The sequence below is a fragment of the Muscardinus avellanarius genome, assembly GCF_963383645.1.
Source record: "Muscardinus avellanarius genome assembly, chromosome: 1".
Lineage (NCBI taxonomy): Eukaryota > Metazoa > Chordata > Mammalia > Rodentia > Gliridae > Muscardinus > Muscardinus avellanarius.
Genome location: NC_137786.1, coordinates 100,006,315 through 100,033,920, shown reverse-complemented (window position 1 = coordinate 100,033,920; position 27,606 = coordinate 100,006,315). Strand labels below are relative to the sequence as shown.

Here is a 27,606-nt window from a genome sequence, read left to right as displayed (position 1 = left end):
TTGAAATCCCAGCATTTGGGAGGCTGAGACTGGAGGATCGCGGTTCGCGGACAGCCTCAGCTATTTAGTGAGGCCCTCTGCAACTCAGTGAGACCTGGTATCAAAATAAAGAATAAAAAATAGGGCTGGGATGCAGCCTGGAGGTAGAAAGCCCCTGGGTTCCACCACACACACACACACACACACACACACACCCCTCGTATCACAAAAAAATAAACTAGGGCTGGGGGTGTAGCTCAAAGGTACAGTGCCCCTGAATTCTATCCCCAGTACCAAATAAATAAATAAATAAATAAAGTAAGTAAGTAAGTAAGTAAGTAAGTAGGGCTGGGGATGTAGCTTGGAGGTAGAATGCTCCAAGCCAGGTTCAGTCTCCTTTGGCTGAGAGAGGGGGTTTACTGGGAATTGACCCAGGAGTTTTCTACCTCTGAACTACAGTCCCAGTCCTATTTTATTTTTGTTTTGAAACAAGGTCTTGCTAGGTTAATGAGTATATCACTGTTTGCTGATGCTATCCTCAAACCTGCAATCCTCTTTTTTCAGCCTCCCAAGTCCTGGGGTACTGGGATTACAGGTGTTTGTCATCATGCCCAGTTTATACTCCAAATCTTTATTTAGAATTTTTTGTGTATATGTGTGGTTCTAGGCATTGAGCCCAGGGGCATTCTACCTCCAAGCTACACCCCCAGCCTGATTTTTTTGTTTGTTTGTTTTTTTCGGGTCTGGGGATGAAACCCAGGGGCATTCAACCTCCGAGCTACACCCCCTGCCCTATTTTTTAATTCTTTATTTTGAAACAGGGTCTCACTGAGTTGCAGAGGGCCTCACTAAGTAAGTAGCTAAGGCTGTCTGCGAACCGTGATCCTCCGGTCTCAGCCTCCCAAATGCTGGGATTACAAGCGTGCGCTGCCACGCCCGGCCCTGATTTTTTATTCTTTATTTTGAAACAGGGTCTCATTAAGTTGCAGAGAGCCTCACTAAGTAGCTAAGGCTGGCCATGAACTCCGATCCTCCTGTCTTAGCCTCCCAGATACTGGGATTACAGGCATGTGATACCATACCCAGCTTAATTCAGAATTTTAGTGAATAGTCTCTGAAATGTTTCCAGTCCTAACCTGAAAGTAGTTCTGCTACTTGGGAGTGGCAAGCTGGTGACAGGGGTGTTTGATGGATTTTGGGCGTTCTCTGACTAATAAAAGTTGGATGCTGGGTGTGGTGGCACACACCTCCCAGTACTGGGAGGCTGAGACCAAAAGATCACAGGTTTGAGACCAGCCTGAGCAACTTAGCAAGACTCTCAGTAACTTAGTGAAATCCTGTTTCCAAGTAAAAATGAAATAGGGCTGGGGGTATAGCTTTGAGGTACCCTAGCACCTCCCAAAAAAATTGGGCATCTCTCAGCTATCATTCAGTGTGGCCTTGTTGTAGGCAGGATAATCTGTTTTGCTATAATAAGATACCACACAGACTGGATAATTTATAAGGAAGAGAAACTTGTTTCTCACATTTCTGGTTTCTGGGATGTTTAAAATCAAAATGTTAGCAGGTTTTGGTGTCTAGTTAGGGCCCAAGATGCTGCTGCACCCTTCAGGGAAGAGGAATACTTCATGTGGCAGAAGAAAAAAAGACTACACATACAAATCCCCCTTCAGCACCACTAATCCATTCCTGAGAGCTCTGTCCTCATGACCTAAGCCTGTTAGGCCTTACCTCCCAATACTGTTACATTGGGAATTAAGGTTCCAACACATGAATTTGGGGTCACATATCCAAACCCGAGCAGAGAGTAGATGCAACGAGTGAGCTCTTTGGTTTCTGTCCTTTAAGTAGAGGTGATATTACAGAGGCTTCTTGCCTTCAGCAGACCAGCAGCTTATTTGATATACTGGGGGTTGAACCCAGGGAACCTCTGCCAGCCCTTTTTAACTTTTATTTTGAAACAGGGTCTCACTAAGTTACAGCTTGATGGCTTTGGGCTTGTGATCCTTCTCTCTCAGCCTCCCAAGTACTAGGATTACAGGCACACATCACCATGCTCAGAACTAATTTCTTTTCTGTGTTGTTTGGTACTGGAAATTGAACACAGGGGCATACCTCTGCCTAAGGGCCAGAGATTCTTAATCTTAGTTCTGTATTGGAATCTCTTGTTTTGTGTGGTGCTGGGAGTGGAACCCAGGGGCTTTTCTACCTCCAGGCTATCCTCCCAGACCTGTTTTACACTTTATTTGAAAACAGGGTCTCACTAAGTTGCTGAGAGCCTCACTCAGTAGCTGAGGCTGACTTCTAACCTGTGCGATCCTTCTGTCTCAGCCTCTCAAGCATGGGGATTATAAGCATGCATCACCAAACCCAGCTGGGATCTATTCTTTTTAATATTAAAGCTCTCTTACCCACAATCAACAACTCCCTCACATTTGCCTAGCTACTAGAGATTGAACCAGGTTCTCATACACCGTCAGGCAAGTAGCTCTACCAATGAGCTACATCTCCAACCTACATTTTACCATTTTATTTTTTTTTATTTTTTATTTTATTTATTTATTTATTTATGTGGTACTGGGAGTGGAACCCAGGGGCCTTCTACCTCTTGGCTACACTCACAGACCTATTTTATATTTTTTTATTTGAAAACAGGGTCTCTTAAGCCAGTGGAGGCTGGCATCCAACCTGCGATCCTCCTGTCTCAGCCTCCCAAGCACGGGGATTACAAGCATGTGTCACCATGCCCGGCAACATTTTGCCATTTTAGAAAGGGGCACATGCTTGTAATTTCAGTACTTGGGAGGCTGAGACAGGAAGATTGCAGGTTCCGTTCAAAATCAGCCTTAGCTATTTAGTGAGGCCCTCCATCACTTAGTGAGACCCTGTTTCAAAATAAAGAATAAAAAATAGGACTGGGAATGTACCTTGGAAGTAGAGTGCCCCTGGGTTTGATTCCTAGTACTGTAAAAAAGAAAGCAGAAAGCTCACTCTTCAGAGATTGTGGAGTTGTGCTGTATACTGGTAAATGGTTAAACTTGTGGGAACCACATTTTTTGTCACTTTTTAAAATGTTCTTGGCATTGATGATAATGAACAGTGATTATATCTTTGTAGGTCAAAGATTTTCTAGATTTTTGTTTTCCTGTCTTTCTTTTAACTGTACATATTTTAAGTTTCTTTGAATCCAAAGAAATCCTGAGAGCTTGAAAGTTGCTCAAACATACTTTGTTGTTGTGGTGGTGGTGGTGGTATTGGGGGTGGAACCCAGGGACTTTTCTACCTCCGGGCTATCCTCCCAGACCTATTTGATACTTTATTTGGAAACAGGGTCTCACTAAGTTGCTGAGAGCCTCACTAAGTAGCTGAGGCTGGCTTCGAACCTGTGCGATCCTCCTGTCTCAGCCTCTCAAGTGCTGGGATTACAATCATGCACCACCACATCCGGCTTTTAAAGATAGTTTTACCCCACACAACCCAGGATTGTCTCTGCCCACCTGGAGTTTTTTCTTCATCCTTAGATTCCCCCCACCCCCTTTGTTCTTTTGTAGTACTGGGGATTGAGCTCAGGGTCATTCTACCTCTGAGTTACACCCCCAACCCTATTTTTTATTCCTTATTTTGAAGCAATATTTCACTAAATTGCAGAGGGTCTCACTAAGTTGCTGAGGCTGGCTATGAACCTGTGGTAATCCTGTCTCAGCCTTCCAAGTACTGGGATTACAAGCATGTGCTGCCACACCTAGCTCCACAGAGCAACCATATATAAATGTTTACCAGTCCACAGTGCTTAGGGACTATGAATCCTTGGATAGTGGTACTACCAAGAGTGTTCTACTTTTGAACTAACCCCCAGCCCTATTTTTTTATTTTGAAACATAGCCTCACTAAGTTGTGTAGGGCCTCACAAAGTTGCTGAGGCAGGCGGTGAACCTGTGAGCCTCCTGTTTCAGCCTCCCAAGTATAGGAATTCCATGCATGCATCTCCACACCCAGCTTATAAACAGACTCTAGAGAACACAGAAAGAGAAAACTAACAGCTACTTAAATCCTTCTTCCTTCCTGTGTTTTTTAAAATTATTTGGCCTAGTTATATTTACTTTGCATATTTATTTACTTTTTGTGGCCTTGGGGATTGAACCTAGGGGCATTCTACCTCCAAGCTACACTCCAGCTTTATTTATTTTGTTTTTTTATTTTGAAACAGGGACTGACTAGTTTGATGAGAACCTCACTACTTGCTAAGGCTGTCCTTGAACCTGCTATCCTCCTTTCTCAGCCTCCCAGGTACTAGGATTACAGACATGCACCACCATTTTTATAAATACTTCTTGCCAGGCATGGTGGCACACACTTGTAATCCCAGTATCTGGGAGGCTGAGACAGGAGGATCACAGGTTTACAGACAGCCTCAGCTACTTAGTGAGGCCCTCTGCAACTTAATGAGACCCTGTTTAAAAAAAAAAAAAAAAAAATAGGGCTGGGGTATAGCTTGGAGGTAGTATGCCCCTGGGCTCCATTCCCAGTACAGCAATAAATAAATACTTCTTCCCTCTGTCTTCCAAGTATTTGGTTTTTCAGAAGCTAATCCTCTGGATGAGGCATTGATGAGCATTTTTTGATAATGGAAAGTGCCCCTAACCAAGAAGGAATCTAGGAGCAGAGGCCCCTGAGAGCTTTGTGTGACATGTTGTTATATGTTGTGTCTTGTTTTGTATGGTTTTTACTACCTGCATGTGAGTTATTGCTGTACCTCAAAGTTCACTGGTTTTTCTTGATGAGAGCCTTTTGATTTCAGTAAATGAAAATAATGGCAGCAGAAAAGTAAAGGAAAACTATCAGAATTAAAAGTTACAGTTTGTTGCCTTTGAAGCCACCAGCTCCTTAGAACTTTATATCTCATTCTTCCCTGAGAGGGAAGAATTATTTTATTTTTGTGTTTACACAAACTGGTCTGACAACTTTGATTGGCTTACCTGGAGGATAAATCCATGTTTACTTACCTAGAAACTTTCCTGGAAAAACTTTGATCTTGTATTAAACCTAATATGAAGGTCAGGTATTAAAGTGGAAGCTATGTATTTAATAATTGTACTTCCTTTCCCCATTCAGTGTCTTAGAATAAGGGTGCGTTCAGGTTTTCCTCACAGAGGTTAGGAAGAAGCATTCTGGGAAACTAATAAAAGGTAAATGCGTCTTCCTTCTGTCTTCCAACTCTTTGTTTATTTCAGAAGCCAGTCCTCTGAGTAAGACATTGATGAAAATTCTTTGATAAGGGAAAGTGCCCCTAAAATTCTAAAGGTACTGAGTCCAAGACTTTGAAGCAGCATTTCAGATTTAACAACTTGATAGTAATCTACCAAACCAAAAAAAAAAAAAAAAAGTTCTCTTGCAAGCTACACTTTTGAACCCTTTTAAATGGAATCCTATAAGAACATATCTTTAGGTATATTCACTACTTTGTCCTCTCTGGAATGTTACATGGATGTTGTGTATAAGTTTATTGAATAATGCTGTACAGTAAAGTTGCTTAGTGAATATTTATCTTCTTAACCTATCTGCAGTAGAAAGTAAATAACTGCTTAAGGTCATTGCTTTGGCCTCCACATCGTTATCTTGGTTTAAGAATTCCTTCTGGCGTGTTGGGTTCACTCAGTTAATTTGTCCCAACATTCTCTTTAACCTCAAATTTTCCAATCCTTTTTGGTTTGGTGCCTGTTATTCCCTCAGCTTTGAGCTTTCACCCCTGTTATTCTTAAGAAACCCTTATTCCATTCCCTACCAATTGCCTCTTTCCCACTTCCTTCTCCTAGGAAACTACCCTGTAAATCAGAGAATGTTAGCCTTTTGTTTTTGTTTTTGTACTGAGGATTGAACATAGCATACTACCTCTGAGCTACATCCCAGCCCTATTTTTTACTTTGAAAAATTTTTTGTATTTGAAACAGGGTCTCACTAAGTTGTTGAGGCTGACTTAGAACCTGTGATCCTCCTGTGTCAACCTCCCAAGTACTGGGATAACGGGCACCACCATGCCTAGCTAGAAAGTGTCTCCCTAAATTGCTGAGGCTCATCTCTAACCTGCAATCCTCTTGTCTCAGCGTCCCAAGTACTGAGATTACAGGTGTGCATCACCACAGCTGACTGAAAATGTTAGCTTAAAAAAACAGCCAGGTTGAGCCAGGCTGGTGGTGCATGCTTATAATACCAGCATTTGAGAGGCTGAGACAGGAGGATTGTGCAGGTTTGAAGCCAGCCACAGCTACTTAGTGAGGCCCTTTGCAACTCAGTGAGACCCTGCTTCAAAATAAAGAATTAAAAATAGGGCTGGAGGTGTTGCTTGGAGGTAGAATGCCTGTGGGTTCTACCCCCAGTACTGGGGGAGGGGGAATCAGCCAGGAGCTGGGTATGGTGGCACATGCCTGTAACTCTAAAATTTGGGAGGCTGAAACAGGAGTATCACAAGTTCAAGGACAGCCTCAGAAATTTAGTGAGACCCTGTCTCAAAAAATAAAAAGAACTGGGGGTATAGCTCAGAGGTATAATACCCCTGTGTTTGATTCAGTAACCCCCCTCCAAAAAAAAAAATCAGCCAGGCATGGGGGCACATACCTGTAAATAGGATACAATACAACTCAGCCTTCCTTGGTACTGGGGATTGAATCCAGAGACATTTTATCTCCAAATTACCCCCTCCCCAATTTTTTCCCCCCAGTACTGGGGATGGAACCCAGGGGCATCCTACCTCCAAGCTATATCCCAGACTTTTTTTTTTTTTTTTTTTTAATCTTTATTTGGAAATGGTCTCACTAGGTTGCCAAGGGCCTCACTAAGTAGCTGCAATCCTCCTGTCTCAGCCACCACACCATCTTTGTGTGAGTGAGGTGGGGGGGTGCTGGGAATTAAACCCAAGGGCATTCTACTTCTGAGCTGCACCCCCATCCTGGTTTTTTTGTTTGTTTGTTTGTTTGTTTTTACTTATTTATTTATTTATTGCAGTACTGGGGATGGGACCCAGGGGCATTGTACCTCCGGGCTATACTCCCAGCCCTACTTTTTTAGTTTTTTTATTTATTTTTATTTATTTGTTTATTTTGCAGGTCGGGGGTAGAACCCAGGGGCATTCGACTGAGCTACACCCCCTGCCCTATTTTTTTATTTATTTATTTTTTTTTTTAATTTGCAGTACTGGGGATGGAACCCAGAGGCGTTCTACCTCCAAGCTACACCCACAGCCCTATTTTTTTATTCTATTTATTTTGAAACAGGGTCTCACTGAGTTGCAAAGGGCCTCACTAAGTAGCTGAGGCTCAGCCTCCCAAATGCTGGGATTACAAGCATGCGCCACCACACGGTTTCTTTTTTATTTTTGAAAACAGGGTCTCACTGAGTTGCAAAGGGCTCCTTAAGAGCTGAGGCTGTCGGTGAACCGTGTTCCTCTGGTCTCAGACTCCCAAATGCTGGGATCACAAGCATGTGCCACCATGCCTGGCTTATTCTTTATTTTGAAACGGGGTCCCACGAAGTTGCAGAGAGCCTCATTAAGAAGATAAGGCTGGCCGAGGCCCTTTGCAGCACAGTGAGATCCTGTTTCAAAAATAAAAAGACTAAAAAATAGAGCTGGGGGTGTAGCTCGGAGGTATAATGCCCCTAGGTTCCATCCCTGGTACCGAGAAAAAGATGAGGAGGAGGAGGCTGGCCAAAAACCCAAATCTTCCTGTCTCAGACAGACTCCCAAGTATACTGGGATTGCAAGTGCAGGCTACCATACCTGGCTTCTTTTTTTTTTTTTTTTTTTTTAACAGTATCTCACCAAGTTACTGAGACTGGCCTCCAACCTGCCATCCTTCTGTCTCAGAGGCCTCCTGAGTACTGAGATTACATACATGCGTTACCACGACCTGCTGATCCTTTTTTTTTTTCTTTCTTTCTTTTTTTTTTTTTTTTTTTTTTTTTTTTTTTGGTGGTGGTACTGGGGTTCCTGGAAGCCTGTCTATCTCCGGGCTACACTCCCAGACCTATTTTATTTTTGGAAACAGGGTCTCCTAAACCAGCGCGACTGGCTTCGAACCTGCGCGATCCTCCTGTCTCTGCCTCCCAAGCGCGGGGATTATAAGCGTGCGCCACCACGCCCGGCTTTTTTTTTTTTTAAGAATTCTTTGGTGTCCCCAAAATTTATGAGAGTCCCTAGGGTAAAGATAAGTGCCCATTTCAAAATTGCTCATCAGAAAACAAGCACAAGGTAGAAAAGCTGGGTCAAACTTATCTGTCCTTTTATATTTTCATATTCTCCACATACATGAGTGCACCCCATATAAAAGGTGGGTGGCACCACAAACAACTGGTTTTGTTATATAGGAGACAGTAATGCCAGGCTTTGCCCATGCTAAACATGTACTCTACCAGTGCTATACTCCCAGCTCCTAAAACATTTTTTAAATTAAATTTACTTGCCCAGTATTTCTGTCCTTTTCCATAGCAAAACTCCTGTTCTCCTTAGTCTACAGAGTTTGACATGAAACTCCAGAAAGGTTTTTTGGAAAATTTGTCTTAGAAGCATAGCAAGTGTTTGTGATGACAAATGAAACCGCATATCATGAGCTTCCTTCATTCCATGTTTGGCTAGAATACTTGTTCCCCTGTCCAAAGGGTGGCAGCAAAATACACACCATACTCTTCCCACCTACTGTTTTTAATCAGTTTATAGTTTATTGGGAAAAGTTTTACAGTGCTTATGAACAAGCTTTTTCACTTTTAAGTAGGCCAACTGTAATGATGCTAGTTTGGGAGACCTAACTTGAGCATCTATCTGAGAATAACTTTTTTTTTTTTTTTTTTGGCGGTGCCAGGGATGGAACCCAGGGGCATTCTACCTCCGAGCTACACCCACAGCCCTGTATTTTATTCTTTATTTTGAAACAGAGTCTCATTGAGTTGCAAAGGGCCTCACTAAGTAACTGAGGCTGTCTGCAAACCACCATCCTTCTGTCTCAGCCTCCCGAATTGTGGGATTGGCAAGCGTGCACCACCACACCTAGCTGAGTATAACTATTTTTTTATTGTGAAAGGACTAGATAATCAACTTGTCTGCTTGTAAAGAAAACTGCTCTGTTTAGAGGACATCTAGAATTTGCCACTAGGAGAAAACCTCCAGGGCAGGAGTTTCTGTAAAAGAGTTTACTTTCTGATACAAATACAGAAGGTAAAATCTGTTTACTAAGACCTGGTTTCAAACATTGCTGTAGTTCCACTGCTAAACTGGAGCCAAACATGGTTGAATGCAAGAGCTGGTCTCAAAATAAAAAGGGTTGGGAACGTAACTTGGTGGTAGAACATCCCTAGGCCCACTCAGTCTCCGGTTGTCACACATACAAAAAATTGAATAGGATGTTTCTTTTTGTTGTTGTTCCTTTAACCTTTGTCACCACCACCAGACCCATTGCCAAAAAATGCTCCTTCCTTCCTTATAGTATTGGGGATTGAACCACAGGGGCATTCTACCTTGGAGCTACACCCCCAGCCCTATTTTTTATTTTATTTTGTTTTTGTAGGACTGGGGATTGAACCCAGGATTCTACCTCTGCGCTTCCCCCCCCCCCCATTTTTTATTCTTGTAATCCCCACGCTTGGGAGGCGGAGACCGGAGGATCGCGCAGGTTCGAACCCAGCATCACTGGCTTAAGAGACCCTGTTTCCAAATAAAAATATAAAATGGGTCTTGGATGTAGCCCGGAAGTAGAAGGGTTTCCAGGAACCCCAGTACCACCAAAAAAAAAAAAAAAACACGGCACATTAGCCAGGCAAGGTGCCACATCCTTGTAATCCCAGCATTTGGGAAGCTGAAACAGGAAGATTGTGGTTCATGGACAGCCTCAGCTACTTAAGGCCCTTTGCAATTCAGACCCTTTTTCAAAATAAAGAATAAGAGCCAGGCGTGATGGCGCATGCTTGTAATCCCAGCACTTGGGAGGCTAAGACAGGAGGATCACACACGTTGGAAGCCATCCTCAGCTACTTAGTGAGGCTCTCAGCAACTTAGACCCTGTTTTCAAAGTATAAAGCCAGGCGTGGTGGCTCACACTTGTAATCCCAGCATTTGGGAGGCTGAGACAGGAGGATCTCGTAGGTTCGAAGCCAACCTCAGCTACTTAGTGAGACCCTGTTTTCAAATAAAATATAAAATAGGTTGGGGGTGTGGCCCAGGGGTAGAAGGCCCCTGGGTTCCACCCTCAGTACCACAAAAAAAGGACGGAAGGAAAAAAAATAGGGCTGGGGGTGTAGCAGCAGAGCTAGAATGCCCCCTGGGTTCTAGCCCCAGTACCACAAAAAACATAAATAAACTGGTATATTGATGGGCTTGGTGGTACATGCCTGTAATCCTGGTACTAGAAAACTGAGACAGAAAGATCACAAGTTCAAGGACTGCCTTAGCAAGTAGTAAGATTCAATCTAGTGAGACCCTGTTTCACAATAAAAAAAATTAAATAGAGCTGGAAGTGTAGCTCATTAAAAACTGACATCTTGGTGGCACACACCTATAAACATAGTACTTCCCTATTTTTATTCTTTATTTTGAAACAGGGTTTCACTAAGTTAGGAGGGCCTCACTAAGTAGCTGAGGCTGTCCTTGAACTGTGATCCTCTGGTCTCAGTCTCCGGAATGCTGGGGTTACAAGTGTGCACCCCCACACCTGGCTTCTGTTGGGTTTTTTTTTTATTTGTTTAGGGGGGGGTTATGTGTTGGTGATACTGAGGATTGAGCCCAGGGGCATTCTGCTTTCAAGTTATACCTCTAGCCCTATATTATTTTGAAACAGGGTATTAGATTAATGAATCTTAGTACGTGCTGGGGCTGTCTTCAGACCTGCTATCCTCCTGTTTCACCCTCCCAAGTACTAGGGTTACAAGCGTTTGACACTACACTGGGCTGTAGATGGGGGGGTAACTGGGGATGAAACCCAGGGGCATCATACCTCTAAGATACACACACCCCCCCCAGCCTTTTTTGTGGTACTGGGATTCCTGGAAGCCCTTCTACCTCCAGGCTACACTCCCAGACCTTTTTTATACTTTTTTTATTTGGAAACAGGGTCTCTTAAGCCAGCGAGGCTGGCTCTGAACCAGCATGATCCTCCTGTCTCCGCCTCCCAAGCGCAGGGATTACAAACTGCGCCACCACGCCCGGCTCACTGCCACATTTTGGCTTGTTGACCTTTATCATAGTTTCTACATCTTTAGGGAATGAGGTGTTTCCCATGCATCTCTTCACATACCTTCTTTAGATGGCTAATCTCACTCAGTATTTATTCAAATAATTGAACACTTCCTACTTCTGGGTATCATTTGCTAAAAAAAAAACACTTTATAGTGTAGTCCTGGTTACATTAAGAATGGCTTGTTTCTAGCCAGGTATAGAGGTACACTTTTGTAGTCCCAGCATTCAGGAGGCGGAGACTGGAGGATCAAGTTTTGCAAACAGTCTCAGCTACTTAGTGAGGCCCTTTGCAACTGATGAGACGTTCTCTCAAAAATAAAAAGACCAGCCGGGCTTGGTGGCGCACGCTTGTAATCCCCGCGCTTGGGAGGTGGAGACAGGAGGATCGCGCAGGTTCGAAGCCAGCCACACTGGCTTAAGAGACCCTGTTTCAAAAATATAAAATAGGTCTGGGAGTGTAGCCCAGAGGTAGAAGGGCCTCCAGGAACCCCAGTACCACCAAAAAATAAATAAATAAATAAATAAATAAATAAATAAATAAATAAATAAATAAATAAAAAGACCAGCCAGGCATGGTGGCGCACACTTGTAATCCCCGCGCTTGGGAAGCTGAGACAGGAGGATTGCACAGATTCGAAGCCAGCCTCAACTGCTTAGTTAGGCTCTCAGCTACTTAGTGAGGCCATGTTTCCAAATAAAATAGGTCTGGGAGTATAGCTTGTAAGTAGAAAGCCTCTGGGTTCTACCCCCAGTACCACCATAAATAAATAAATAAACAAACAAACCAAAAAAATAGGGCTGGTGGTGTAGCTTGGAGTTAGAATGCCACTGGGTTCCATCCCAAGTACCGCAAAAAAAAAAAAAAAAAAGAATGACTTGTTTCTATTACTTGAGGTGCATCTCACCATAACTCTTTGTGGGTATGGAGGTGGTATTGAAGATTGAAATCATTTACCTCTGGGTACACCTGAGGGTGTAGAATTCTACACTCTCAGCCCTATTTAATATATATTAATATACTTTTATTGGTGCATTATAGTTCACATATTGTTTGTTTTGTTTTGGTGGTACTGGGTTCCTGGGAGCCCTTCTACCTTCTACCTCCAGGCTACACTTCCAGACCTATTTTATATTTTTATTTGGAAACAGGGTTTCTTAAGCCAGTGCGGCTGACTTCAAACCTGCGCGATTCTCCTGTCTCCTCCCAAGCGCAGGGATTACAAGCATGCGCCACCACGCCCGGCTTATTTTTTATTTTGAAAGGATCTCACACTGAGTGTGGTGGTACATGCTTTTAATCTCAGCCAAGCTAGCAATTTAGTGTGGACCTCCACAACTTAGTGAGATCCTGTTTCATGCTTGTAATCCTAGCATTTGGGAGGCTGAGACAAGAGGATCTGGGTTTGCAGACAGCCTCAGCTACTTAGTGAGGCCCTTTGCAACTCAGTGAGACCCTGTTTCAAAATAAAGAGGAAAAAAATAGGGCTGGAAGTATAGCTTGGAGGTAGAATTTTCCTGGGTTCCATCTTCAGTACCACAAAAAAAATAAAATAGGGATAGGGTGTTTTCTCAGAGGTAGAATACCCCTGGGTTCAGTCCCTAATACTTTAAAAAAAAAAAAAAGAGAGAGAGAGAGAGAGAAAGAAAGAAAGGAGGAAAGAAAGAAAGCAGGTCTCACCAAATACTAAGGCTGGCCTTGAACCTGCAATCTCCTCTCTCAACCTTCCAAGTATTGGGATTACAGGTTTGAGCCACCATGCCTGGCTTATTTTACCAAAGATAAAACATAAATTTTAAATACTAATAATGTGGGATCTGAACCTCTAATGAATTATTTTTCCTACAGCAATGGCACCAGCATGATATCATTGATCATTCCTCCCAAAGACCAGATTTCACGAGTGGCAAAAATGTTAGCGGATGAGTTTGGAACTGCATCTAACATTAAGTCACGAGTAAACCGCCTTTCAGTCCTGGGAGCCATTACATCTGTACAACAAAGACTCAAACTTTATAACAAAGGTAATCTAGCGCTTGATTAATTTTCCTCTCTAGGTTGTCCTGGTTTTATTTCCCCTTTTGTCCTAACATGGTGCTTCATTCACTAGAGGTTTTGTTTGGTTTGGGGGGTTTTTTTTCGGGTCTGGGGATGGAACCCAGAGGTATTTGACCTCCGAGCTACACCCCCTGCCCCTTTTTTTATTTTGAAACAGTGTCTCACTGCGTTGAGAAGGGCCTCACTAAGTGGCTGAGGCTGTCCGTGAGCCACGATCCTCCAGTCTCAGCCTCCCAAATGCTGGGATTACAAGCGTGCGCCACCACGCCCGGCTCACTGGAGTTTTCTTTAGCCAGCTGTCATCAATGTCATGTTAGGTTCTTTTTGTTTTGCTTTATTTGTACTGGAAATTAAAACTCACGGGCATTCTGCCATTCTGCCTCTGAGCTAACCCCCAACCCTGTTTTATTTATTTACTTTTTCCAGTACAAGGACTGAACCCAAGAACATATTCTACCTCTGAGCACCACCTTTTTTTTTTTCTCTCTCTCTCTCTTTTGGTGGTACTGGGGTTCCTGGAAACCCTTCTACCTCTGGGCTACACTCCCAGATTTTTTTTATTTGGAAACAGGGTCTCTTAAGCCAGCACGGCTGGCTTTGAACCTGTGCGATCCTCCTGTCTCTGCCTCCCAAGAGCAGGGATTACAACTGTGCACCACCACACCCAGCCACCACCTTATTTTTTATCCTTTATTTTGAAACAGGGTCTCACTAAGTTGTGGAGTGCCTCGATAACTAGCTGAGGCTAGCTATGAAGCTGCAATTTTTCTATTCCCGCCTCCCAAGTGCTAGGATTACAAGTACATGCCACCATACTCACTGTCCTATTTTATTTTGAAATAGGGTCATGGTCTTGAATTTGTAATCCTCCTGTCTCAGCCTCCCAAGAACTAGGATTACAGGCATGGGCCAACTCTTATTAAACAATTTTTAAATTTACAAAGGTTACATAGAAACTGATGTAGTGACACAAGCCTGTAATCCCAGTAATTGGTGGCCTGAGACAGGAGGATCACATGTTCAGGGGCCCTCTCAGCAGTTTAACAAGACCCTATTTCAAAATTAAAAGGGCTGGGATTGTAGCTTAGAGGGTCCTGGATTTAATCCCCAGTACCAAAGAAAGGTTAAAGTAGTCTTATTTTTGTGATATTGGGGATTGAAATCAAGGGTATCCTATCTCTGAGCTACATTCTCAGTTCCTTTTATTTTTTTAATATTTAAATTTTGGTTTATTGCTGGGCATGTTGGTGGGCACCTGTAATCCCAGTACTTGGAAGGCTAAGATGGGGGGAATCACAGGTTTGAAGCCAATTTAGGCTCAGCAGTTTAGTAAGGCTCACATCAATTTAGCAAAACCTTGTTTTCAAATAATAAAAGGGCTGGGGTATAACTTGGAGGTGGAATGCCCCTGGGTTTATTTATTTTCTTTTTTTGAACAGGGTCTCCCTAAATTGTGGAGGCTGGCCATGAACCTGCAATTCTCCTATTCCAGCCTCCCAGGTACTAGGATTACAAGCATGCGCCACCATGCCCAGCTTTATTTTTGTTTTGAAATAGTCTCTGCTACCATGCTTGACTAGTAATATTTACTGTACCTAAAGGAGTAAACCTTGTTAAAACATCTGATAGGATGTTTTGCAATTAGGGAGAGAATTCTGTGGGAAGCCTTTAAAGTAGAGAAATTGTTTTTGTTGTTTACAGTACCTCCAAATGGTCTGGTTGTTTACTGTGGAACAATTGTAACAGAAGAAGGAAAGGAAAAGAAAGTCAACATTGATTTTGAACCTTTCAAACCCATTAATACGTCATTGTATTTGTGTGACAACAAATTCCATACAGAGGTAAGGGTGCACAGAGCATTTTCCTCATTCCATAAAGAAACCCCATATCCATTACCAGTTAACTCCCATTTTCCTAACCTTTTATAGCTTTAGGTAACCATTAATCTATTTTCTCTATATACTAGTCTGGCTTTTTTTTTTTTTTTTTTTTTTTTTTTTTACTAGCTTTTTTTCACTTAGGTTTATGGGGTTTTTTTGTTGTTGTTGTTGTTGTTTGTTGTTGTTGTTTGTTTGTTTGTTTGTTGGTGGTACTGAAGTTCCTGGAAGCCCTTCTACCTTCGGGCTACACTCCCAGGCCTATTTTATACTTTTGTGTGTGTGTGGTACTGGGGTTCCTGGGAGCCCTTCTACCTCCAAGCTACACTCCCAGAACTATTTTTTATATTTTTATTTGGAAACAGGGTCTCTTTTTGCGGGTCTGGAGATGGAACCCAGGGGCATTCGACCTCTGAGCTACACCCCCTGCCCTATTTTTTATTCTTCATTTTGAAACCGGGTCTCACTGAGTTGCAGAGGGCCTCACTAAGTAGCTGAGGCTATCCGCGAACCGCGATCCTCCAGTCTCAGCCTCCCGAATGCTGAGATTACAAGTGTGTGCCACCACGCCCGGCTATACTTTTTTTGTTTGGAAACAAGGTTTCCCTAAGCCAGCACAGCTGACTTCGAACCTGCGCAATCTTCATGTCTCTGCCTCCTAAGCGCGGGGATTACAAGCGTGCGCCACCACGCCCGGCTAGGTTTATGTTTTTAGGGTTTATCCATTTAGTAGTATCTATGTATACTTTTTTGGTGGTACTGGGGTTCCTGGAAGCCCTTCTACCTCCGGGCTACACTCCCAGGCCTATTTTATATTTTTATTTGGAAACAGGGTTTCTTAAGCCAGAACGGCTGGCTTTGTACCTGCGCGATTTCCCTGTCTCCACCTCCCAAGCACAGGGATTACAAGCGTGTGCCACCACGCCCGGCTATTTTTTTTTTTTTTTTTTTTTTTTGGTGGTACTGGGGTTCCTGGAAGCCCTTCTACCTCTGGGCTACACTCCCAGACCTATTTTTTATATTTTTATTTGGAAACAGGGTCTCTTAAGCCAGCGCGGCTGACTTCGAACCTGCGCGATCCTCCTGTCTCCGCCTCCCAAGCGCGGGGATTACAGGCGTGCGCCACCACGCCCGGCGTCTATTTTATTTTTTGATTACCAAATAATCCATGGTATGGGCTTACCATACCATGTATTCATTAATCAGTAAAATTCTAGGTTGTTTCTACTGTTGCCATGAACATTCACATTCATATATCGGTTGTATGACTATGTATTTTTTTCCTCTCTCTCTGAAACTTGAGTGACAGAACTGCGATAAGATGAACTTTAATGATGGAAAGAGAGGGAACCTCATTAGAGTGACCTAAATCAGTCAACACTAGAACAATCAGGAATTCACAGCTGGCTCCTAGTTTATTCTCTTGTGTTTCATCGATGTAGGAAAAACCTCTACAGTGGAATTAGAACTGACATTTGTTGACACAGTTTACAATGGATGAATTTTGCTAACTTGACAGGAAGTCCAGTTCCAGTTGAATCTTGGTCGACTGAATGGATGATCCAGACTATTTTTCTCTTAGCTACCATAGTCTTCTGGCAGAGGCTTTATTGGGGGAAACTTTTAGCAACTCTGTCTGGCTTGACCAAAGCAGATTTTGAATCATACTGATTCAAACAGTAATTAGTACCTGTGTTGTCTGACTTTAGCTCGAGTAAGTGTGTGTGTGTGTGTGTGTGTGTGTTTGGGTTTTGGGGTTTTTTGTTTGTTTGTTTTTTGTTTTTTTGTTTGTTTGTTTTTTTAACTGGTGATTGAACCCAGGGGTATTCTGCCTCTGAGCCACACCCTCAGCCCTGTTTTATTTTTTACTTTGAAATAAAGTTTTGCTAAGTTCCGAGAGCCTCACTAAATTCCTGAGGCTAGCTTGGAACCTGAAATCCTCTTATCTCAGCATTTTAAGTACTGAAATTGCAAGTGTGCACTACCATGCCTGGCTTTAAGGCTGTTTTAACTATTTTGAAACAGGGTCTCACTGAGTTGTAAAGGGCGTCCTATCTCTGCTTCCCAAATGCTGGGATTACAAGGGTGCCCCACCACTCCCAGCAAGGTTGTTTTTTGTTTGTTTGTTTTTGTTTTGTTTTTTTGTTGGTGATACTGAGGGTAGAACCCAGGGGCCTTCTACCTCCGGGCTACACTCCCAGACCTATTTTATATTTTTTTATTTGGAAACAGGGTCTCTTAAGCTAGCAGAGGGTGGCTTCGAACCTGCACGATCCTCCTGTCTCAGCCTCCCAAGCCTGGGGATTACAAGCATGCACCACCACACCCGGCTCAAGGCTGTATTTTTAACATGTAATGTTCATGTCTTACTGTTGATGTTAAAGATAGAATTTTGGCCGGGCATGGTGGCACACGCTGAGGACAGCCTCAGCAAGTAGTGAGACTCTCATCAACCTAGCAAGACCCTTTTCAAAATAAAAATTTTAAATAGGGCTGGGTGTATAGCTTGAATGTAGAATGCCACTGGACTCAATCCCCAATACCACCAAAAAAAAAATTCTTTCTTTTGAAAACAAAAGACATTCATGTACATTCTAGGGCTATTTAAATATTTTATCTTTCGAGAGACAGAAATTAACCCAGACGTTTTCCCATAAATATATTTTTTTAATGGAGATTGAACCCAGAGGCATTCTACTTACCCATCCCTTTTTATTTTTTTATTTTGAAATAGGGTCTCACTAAAGTGCTAAGGCTGGCCTGATACCCACAATCTTTCTAAATTTCCCAAGTTTATAGGATTATAGATGAATGCCACCATGCCCAGCTGGAAGTTAGATCTTTTTAAGCCCAGGGGCATTCTACCTCCAAGCTACATCCCCAGCACTATTTTTTAATTCTTTGTTTTGAAACAGGGTCTCACTAAGTAGCTGAGGCTGGCTACGAACCTGCGATCCTCCTGTCTCAGCCTCCCAGGTACTAGGATTTCAAGTGTGCATCACCATGCCCAGCTAGAAGTTAGATCTTTAATTTGAATGTTATACTAGGAAGAAGTTGAGCCTATAAACTGTCAAATTTTGGTTTTGGGGGGAGATTTTTGGTTTGTTTATCCAAGTTTTTATTTTGGTAAAATACATATAACTCATGTGAGTTTGTGTGTACAAACGCATGCATGTTGCCGGGCGTGGTGGCGCACGCTTGTAATCCCAGGATTTGGGAGGCTGAGACCTGGAGGATCGCGGTTCGCGGACAGCCTCAGCTACTTAGTGAGGCCCTCTGCAACTCAGTGAGACCTGGTTTCAAAATAAAGAGTAAAAAATGGGGCAGGGGGTGTAGCTCAGAGGTCAAATGCCCCTGGGTTCCAGACCCTCAAAAAAAAAAAGCATGCAAGTGTTGTACTGGGGTACCTCTGAGCTATATCCCCAATCCCATTTATTTTTTGATAACAGGGTCTCATGGCTGAGTGTGGTTGTATGCATGCTTATAATCTCAGTACTTGAGAGGCTGAGACAGGAGGACCACAGGTTCCATGCCAGCCTTAGCTACTTAGGCCCTCTGCAACTTAGTGTGACACTGTTTCAAAATAAAGAATAAAAAATAAGCCTGGGATTGTGGCTCAGAGGAAGAATGCCCTCCATTCCATCCTTAGTACCCCCCAAAAAATGAAAAGAAATGAAAAGGGTTCTCAAAAAGTTGCTGAAGCTGGCTTCAAAACTGTGATTCTCTTATCTCCGCCCCTCAAGTACCAGAATTACAGGCATGTGCCACCACACCTGGCTCACATAACATAAAGTTTATCATAATCATTTTGTGGGGTGGGTACTAGGAATGGAACCCAGGGGCTTTTCTACCTCCAGACTATACTCCCAACCTATTTAATACTTTATTTGGAAGCAGGGTCTCACTAGGTTGCTGAGAGCCTAAGTAGCTGAGGCTGGCTTCAAACCTGTATGATCCTCCTGTCTCAGCCTCCCAAACTCTGGGATTACAAGCATGCACCAACACACCCGGCTTTCATAATCATTTTAAGAATACAGTTTACTGGGCATGGTGGTGCACGCTTTTAATCCCAGCATTTGGGAGGCTGAGACAGGAAGATCACAGGTTCAAAGCCAGCCTCAGCTACTTAGTGAGGCCCTTTGCAACTCAGTGAGACCGTTTCAGAATAAAGAATAAAAAATAAGGCTAGGTGTGTAGCTCGGCAGTCAAATGCCCTTAGGTTCCATCCCCAGTACCACAAAAAAAAAAAAAAGAATACAATTCAGTGGCATACTGAATTATACTTTATAATGTTGTATAACCAACACTACTGTCCATTTCCAGATCCTCTTGTCTTCGCCTCCCAAATGCTGGGATTACAAAAGTACACCACCACACCTGGCTTCAAGAATGTTTTTCATCTTCCTAAAACTCTGCCTATACTAGGGAGGCTGAAACAGGAGGGTTGTAGGCCAGCATCCAGTAACTTAGCAAGACCCTGTTTCAAACATATAGGTTGGTGGTAGAATGTCTGAGTTCAATCCCCAGCACTGCCAAAAAAAAAAAAAAAAAAACCACTATACTCATTAAACAATAAGTAACTCCTCTTCCCTCCAACCCCTGGCAACCACCATTTCACATAAGTTGTATATTTATAGCCGAAGTCCAAGTTTATTTTATAAAACTGTTTTCCCACAGAACTCCTATCTTGGTGAATGGGGTAAACGGGCTCAGGTGTGTCCTTTGGGGTTTTATTGTGACTTCAGCAAAGCTTTGGAGTCATTATGCGGTGTTTGTTTTTCAGGCTCTAACAGCGCTACTTTCAGATGATAGCAAGTTCGGCTTCATTGTAATAGATGGCAGTGGTGCACTTTTTGGCACACTCCAAGGAAACACAAGAGAAGTCCTGCACAAATTCACTGTGGATCTCCCAAAGAAACACGGTAATATATGCAGAATACACGAGCCATCTTAAGTTTGTGTCTAGCAATAAAGTCAATCTCTGAAAACAAATAGTTTATGCTGAACATTTATTTAAGAGTGTGGTTATTTTTCTTTGTTCTTTTCTCAGATCGCTTCTTAATAATTAATTGCCTTTACTCTAACCACTTTTGTGTTGAAGGTAGAGGAGGTCAGTCAGCCTTGCGTTTTGCTCGTTTAAGAATGGAAAAGCGACATAACTATGTTCGGAAAGTAGCAGAGACTGCTGTGCAGCTGTTTATTTCTGGGGACAAAGTGAATGTGGCTGGTCTCGTTTTAGCTGGATCAGCTGACTTTAAAACAGAACTAAGTCAATCTGATATGTTTGATCAGGTAAGTAAGAAGTAGGTTCATTATGTGAGTCTCAAAAATAGACCTAGTCTTCTTTCTGTATGAGCCCTGGGCCATGCACATCTTTTTAAATTTACAGTGGTCTGTTTTCTGGATTAAAAACCCAGGTCTGAGAGCCAGGGATGTAGCTCAGTGGTAGAGCCCTTGCCTGGCCTGTTCACGTCCTCAGTTCAGTTGCTGGCACTGCAAAGAAAAAATGGTAGCTGGTTTACCGATATTTATTAGGAAACATTCCCTCACGCTTTTTTTTTTTTTTTTTTTTTTTTTTTTTGTACTGGGGTGGAACCCAGGGGCTTTCTACCTCCGGGCTATACTCCCAGACCTATTTATGTTTTATTTGGAAACAGGGTCTCACTAAGTTGCTGAGAGCCTCATTAAGTAGCTCAGGCTGGCTTCAAACCTGTGCGATCCTCCTGTCTCAGCCTCCCAGTTGCGGGGATTACAAGCGTGCGCCACCATGCCCAGCTACCATATTGGTTTTAAAATGGTTTCATCTCAGAGAAACTCAAAGCTATTTTGTTTTGTTTTTTACTATCTTTTGCTGAGTTATTCCTGGAGGTAAATAAAGCAGTGAAACTCAGTAACATAATTGAGCTGATTAAGACTGAAGCAGTTAATCCACAGGATCTCTTGATTTAGGACACATGTGCTCAGCCATAACACATTCCCAAAGTATTCTTCATCACCTTATTTGGAAGGAACCCATGCTTCCTTTCTTTCACAAGGAACTTATTTTTGTTTGCATTTAATGAGTCATCCTGTAATAGGCCTAATAAAATGTGGTAGCCAGGCGGGGTGGTGCATGTTTATAATCCCAGTACCTGAGAGGCTGAGACAGGAAGGTCTCGGTTCTCTTACAGCCTCGGCTACTTAGTGAAGCCTTCTGCAACTGAGACCCTGTTTCAAAATAAAGTGTAAAAAAAGGGCTGGGGCACATGCTTGTATTGCAATCCCAGTACTTGGTTGGCTGAGACAGGAGGATTGCTGGTTAGTGAGGCCCTCTGTAACTTAGTTGCAGACTGTTTCAAAATAAAGAATAAAATGCAACATAGGGCTTAGGGTGCATCACGAAGGTAGGATGCTCCTGGGTTCCATTGCCAGTACTATAAAAAAATAAATAAAATGTATGATATAATCCATTGGGAAAGTTTACCCTAGCAGTGTTGCTTACTGCAAGAATACTCTTGAATAAAGTGGTCTCTTCCCCATATTTAGACTTCAGTGATCATAATGCTGAGTTTAGCTACCTTTAAGACAGTGGAGAGCTGGGCCTGGTGGCACACACTTGTAATCCCAGCACTTGGGAGGCTGAGACAGGAGGATCACATGTTGGAGGACAGCCACAGCAAGTAGTGAGAGTCTTACCAGCCTAGCGAGATCTTGTTTCAAAGTAAAATAAAATAGAGCTGGGGGTGTAGCTCAGAGGTAGAATGCCCTGTGTTCAATCCTCAGTACCACAAGAAAAATTAAAAAAGAAAGCATGGTGGAGCTGGGATTCACACCTATAATCCCAGTACTTGAGGGGCTAAAACAGGAGGATCACAGGCTTGAGGGCGGCCTCTACAACTTAGACCCTGTTTCAAAATTTAAAAAAATAAAAAGGGCTGGGGGTGGAGCTCAGAGTTAGAGTGCTCCAGTTCAGTCTCCAATACCAGTAAAATAAAAAGGGCTGGAGGAGGCCGGACGTGGTGGCGCACGCTTGTAATCCCAGCACTTGGGAGGTGGAGATAGGAGGATCGCGCAGGTTTGAAGCCAGCCTCAACTACTTAGGCTCTCAGCAACTTAATGAGACCCTGTTTCCAAATAAAGTATAAAATAGGTCTGGGAGTATGGCCTGGAGGTAGAAAAGCCCCTGGGCTCCACCCTCAGTACCCCAAAAATGGGGGGGGGGGTATTTACAAATGAGAGTGGGTCTTGTTATAAGTTATGGTATAAGCTAATGTTTTTTGTTTTTGTTTGTGTCAGAGGTTGCAGTCAAAAGTTTTAAAATTAGTTGATATATCCTATGGTGGTGAAAATGGATTCAACCAAGCTATTGAGTTGTCTACTGAAGTCCTCTCCAACGTGAAATTCATTCAAGAGAAGAAATTAATAGGTATTAGTGATGTGTAACTTTTTTTGTTATGTGTATTTGCACCTACAAGGGAAATTGTAAATTTATAGTCTTCCCTCATTATTTGCAGAGGATTATTGTAAGGACATTGGATACCAAAATATCTATAGATGCTCAAGTTCACATAAAGTGGTGTAGTATTTGCATATAACCTTTGTAGATCTTCCCGTATACCTTAAATTATCTCTAATTAAGGGGATAATGTCAAGAAAAAGCCTGCCTGTTCAATACAGATTCAACCATCATAAGCCTAACTTGTAATATACATAAACAAAATGTAATTTTTTCCTGAATATTTTTAATCTATAGTTCAATGAAATTGTGGATACAAAGAGCCAGCTATATGTCTTAATTGTCCTTTCTCTAATCCACAGGACGATACTTCGATGAAATTAGTCAGGATACGGGCAAGTACTGCTTTGGAGTTGAAGATACACTAAAGGCTTTGGAAATGGGAGCTGTAGAGATTCTAATAGTCTATGAAAATCTGGATATTATGAGATACGTTCTTCATTGCCAAGGCACAGAAGGTAAGAGAAGTCAGGAAGCAAGGTTGCTATTTGTTATATTCCTGTGTTCCAGAAGGCTAGGGTGGACATTTGGGAAAGAGGGCTTATTTCAGGAGCAACAGAAGGCAGTCTGGATCTCTAGCATATAACTACATAGGTTTTTCTGTTTGAACTGTTTGCTTGCAATTGTCAAATTTGCTAAGGACTAGGACTCCTGTCTTGAATGTCTTTGATGTGTCCTGCGGTAGGAGCAGTATACCTGGAGGATGTTCAGTGCAAGCTCAGAGCTTAGGAAAGGAGGTTGGTGGAGTCCATCCAGGAGCCCTTTGCTCATCTAGCTTCACCTTGTGGGATTTTACACCTATTAGCATATGAGAGCCGAGATAACACACTTTTTCCTTTTAATACTGCAGAGGAGAAAATTCTGTATTTAACTCCAGAACAAGAGAAGGATAAATCTCATTTCACAGACAAAGAGGTACGTGATTGGGTTTTGTTGTTGTTGCTTGGTGATAATGCAAAGAAGCGTAGCCCGTGTGTTAGAGCACTCGCCACAAATCAGCCTTGGTAAAACAAACCTCGCGCGAGGTAGGAAGTTAGCAGGAGGTGGTCAGCTCCTCTCTGCCATGCGCTGATCTGACTCTAAGGAAGGAGGCCAAGTCACGGTCACTGCAAACCTTCTTATTTTGTAAAAGTTAAACAGTCAGGAAAACATTCTCTTTATTCTTGAAATAACATGAAGATTTAATTTAAACAGTGCTGGTAGTGCACGCCTGTAATCACAGTACTTGGGAAATTGAGATAGATGGTTCACAGGTTCAAGGCCAGGCTCAGGAACTTAGTGAAACCCTGTTTCAGCATAAAACAAAATATTGCTGGGTATAGCTCAGAGGCAGAGCACTTCTCATTTCAGTCCCAAGTACCAGTTACCACCAACACGCGCACACACGCGTGCGCACACACACACACAGGTCTGTGAACCTGCGCCGCTTTCTTCGCTGACTACCAGCTCTTCCACTGCAGCACCTTTTCCAGGTTTGATATAAATGCATCCCCACAGGTTAAAATGTCTACCCATACACGATGGGTTGGTTTTTTGGTTTTGTTTTTGTTTTGTTTTTATACTGGGAATGGAACCCCTGGGGCATTCTACCTCAGCTACACCCCAGCCATTTCTTATTTTTTGAGACAAGGCTTCCCTAAGTCGCTAAGACTGGTCTGTGGACCTGCAATCCTTCTATCTCAGCCTCCTCGTGCCCAACATATTTTCAAGGGAGGTGGTTACTGGGGATTCATCCCCAACCTTATTTTTATTTTGAAATGGTCTCACTAGGTTGATGAGAATCTTACTAATTGCTGAAGCTTCCCTCGAACCCACAATCCTCCTGTCTTAGCCTTCCAAGTACTGGGATTACAGGTGTGCGCCACCATGCCCAGTGTTTTATTTTGAAACAGTCTCACTAAGCTGCTGAGGCTGGCCTTGAACCTGTGATGCTCCTGTCTTAGCCTCCCAAGTACTGGGATTACAGGCCTGCACCACAACACTATACAAGGTAGTTTTAAATACGGTAATTTAGCTGGGTGTGGTGGTGCATGCCTGTAGTCCCGGTACTTGGGAGGCTGGTAGGTTCAAAGCCAGCCTCAGCAATTTAGTGAAGCTCTGAGCAATTTACCAAGACCCTGTTTTCAAATAAAATAAAGGCCTAGAGGTATAGTTCTGAGGTAGAATGGCCCTGGCTTTAATCCCCAGCACCACAAAATTCTGGGTTGGAGGCCTTTGACCTGTATGAGGAGGCTGCTCCAGCTTCTTCTGGTATGCTTCTTCTGAGTTGTTGAATGAGTGTTGCATAGAGGCTAGAGCAGCCTGGCTTCTGGAGTCACAATGGGAATCCCAAGTTAAGGAATCACTGAATATGATGATTTCATGGCTGGGGCTAGATCCTGAGGAAGAATGCTGAAGTTTTCTGCTGTTTCAGTTCTGTTACCAGAAACCAGAATTCACTTCATTTTACCCCCATTTACACACACACATACTAAGTGGGAGAATGGGAATGGTGGTGAACTGGGGTGTTGAGAGGAGCTAAGCCTCGTTGTATACTAACTCCATCCCCTCCCTCCCTCGTGGTTGCCCCTGTAGACAGGCCAGGAACATGAGCTGATTGAGAGCATGCCCCTCTTGGAATGGTTTGCTAACAACTATAAAAAGTTCGGAGCTACATTGGAAATTGTCACAGATAAGTCACAAGAAGGATCCCAATTTGTGAAAGGATTTGGTGGAATTGGAGGTGAGTAGCAAATCAACAAATAGTAATTAAAACCAGGGTCTCAGGCCAGGCCTCTCCTGGCTTTCCTGAAATACATTAATTCAGGTGAGTTGCACTCATAATTCATAATGTACATAAGCAGGTGACTCTACGTTGCTTATATTGGACTACAGGGTGGAGGGAAGTGCTAGAAATTAAACCCAGGAGCCCACATGTGCGACACAAGTGCTCTACCACTGAGCTACATTCCCAGCCCTTTTAAGACATAGTCTTCCAGTTTGCCCAAGCTGGCCTGGAACTTGGGATCGTACTGAGTAGCTGAGATTACAGACATTTGCCACTGTGCCCAGCTAGACCAATTTTTAAATCATTACTTTCTAGCCGAACTTAGTGGCACACACTTATAATCCCAGCACTTGGGAGGCTGAGACGGGAAGATCACAAGTTCGCACCCAGCCTCAGCAACTTAGGCCCTCTGCAACCTAGTGAGATCCTGTTTCAAAATAAAGAATAAAAAATATATACCTGGGGCTATAGCTTGGAGGTAAAATGCCCCTGGGCTCAATCTCTAGTAACCCACACAAAATCATTACCTCCAAGGTACACCCCAGCCCTATTTTTATAGTGTGTGTGTGTGTGTGTGTGTGTGTGTGTGTGTGTGTGTGTGTATGCGCGTGCACGCATTTTGAAGTACTAGGAATGGAACCTAGGAGCATTCTACCTCCAAGCTACACTTCCAGCCCTATTATTTATTCTTTTTTTGAAACAGGGTCTCATTTGAGTTACAAAGGGTCTCATTAAGTAGCTGAGACTGTCTGCGAACCACAATCCTCCTGTCTCAGCCTCCCAAATGCTGTGTTCTTTGTTTTGAAACAGTCTCACTAAGCAGCTGAGGCTGACTGGAAACCTGTGAGTCTCGTGTCTCCGCCTCCAAATGTGTGCTCTGCTTTCTATATTCTGTAACAGAAAGGGCTTTCTTTATTAGAGCTACCCCTCCCTGTTCTATAAGCACAGGTATTTATCCTTTGGTTTGTTTCTCTAGGTATCTTGCGGTACCGAGTAGATTTCCAGGGAATGGAATACCAAGGAGGAGATGATGAATTTTTTGACCTTGATGACTACTAGGTAGTCGACATGGGTCCGGCAAAACGTGCCTCACCCTCCAGCATCCAACCCAAGGAGCATACCCGTGGTGGAATCCAAACAGATCCCTGCCTTACAATTGGAACATTTCCAGAACTTAATCCATGAGCATTGGATACTGAAAAGAAAACCGAAACAAAACCAGACCCACCCTACACTTTGGTTTGTCATGGTGTCAGCGCAGCAGCCTACAATAAGTTCCTAAATGCCACTTTGGACTAATTTAAAAAAGAATCCCAGTTTTTACTTTCACTCGATGGTGAAATTGGTTGCTCTTGTATTTTATGAAAAAAAAAATGATTTTTTTAACCTTCATACATAGAAGCAAAAATACTTTAACTGCTGTAAACCTTCAAAAGTTAATAGAAATGAGATCATACTGGTTTGTTTCTTATTTTGATTGGAGAAAAATTAAATTGCTGCATCTCGCAGTGACCCATTTACATGGCATTCTCAGCTTAGACTGCAGAAGAAGAAATATATGTGGTGAAATGTTGGAACCATTTCTCTCTCGGTCTCTGTTCAATGTTGAAAGGGTGAGCTAATAGGAGGCAGTTTCAACCTCACTCCCTCACACCCCTCTCCTGACTGTCAGTTTCAAGGATGCAGGTTACGTTGCCAAGTCAAACTGACTCCCGAAGCCCTGGGGCCTGTGCACTGCTCACGTCCATCTGTTGGGCAAACGCAGTTGTGCCCAGCGTTGGGGAGCCCTTTGAATCACTTGCTTTGACAAGGGTCCCTGTGACCTTAGCCTTCTAGAAACCAGTTTGAGATGGATATGATGGGGCTTCTGTGCTATTGCTGGGATTGGGAGAAATAAAACATACAATTTAAGTGGAAGCAAAGAAATTTAAAGATTACTTTATTTTGCTTGAGTCTATCCTTGGAAAAGGGAGGTGGACGTGTTTCCTTATGTTGGGTGGCATGAGATTATGTGAATGTTTTGATTTTTTTTTAATGAACTGCAAGAATTCTCACAAGAACGACAGACAAGACATGTATGACTGCATGTAATTATAAACCCCTAGTGGGGTTGGAGCATCTGTTTCAAATGTGGGACTTAAAAGCACCTCTCAGATGAGAAATTATGGGAGGATGGGGGGGAAGGGCAGGGGGGGAAAGGGATGGGACACAGCTTCT

General features: G+C 42.9%; 1 protein-coding gene across 2 annotated transcripts in view; it reads left to right on the top strand.

Moving 5' to 3' along the window:
• ETF1 (eukaryotic translation termination factor 1) overlaps window positions 1-26,448 on the top strand; it is a gene marked incomplete at both ends in the record, with an annotated part of 42,300 nt that extends 15,852 nt beyond the window's left edge. For both annotated transcript variants that reach the window (XM_080710851.1, XM_080710850.1), the window contains 9 exons: window positions 13,041-13,216; window positions 14,952-15,091; window positions 19,911-20,049; window positions 20,229-20,419; window positions 22,403-22,532; window positions 22,925-23,080; window positions 23,473-23,537; window positions 25,197-25,344; window positions 26,366-26,448. In XM_080710851.1, the coding sequence (XP_080566977.1) occupies window positions 13,041-13,216; window positions 14,952-15,091; window positions 19,911-20,049; window positions 20,229-20,419; window positions 22,403-22,532; window positions 22,925-23,080; window positions 23,473-23,537; window positions 25,197-25,344; window positions 26,366-26,448 (1,228 nt within the window). The remainder of the gene's footprint in view (window positions 1-13,040; window positions 13,217-14,951; window positions 15,092-19,910; window positions 20,050-20,228; window positions 20,420-22,402; window positions 22,533-22,924; window positions 23,081-23,472; window positions 23,538-25,196; window positions 25,345-26,365) is intronic.
• Between the last annotated feature and the right edge of the window lie 1,158 nt (window positions 26,449-27,606).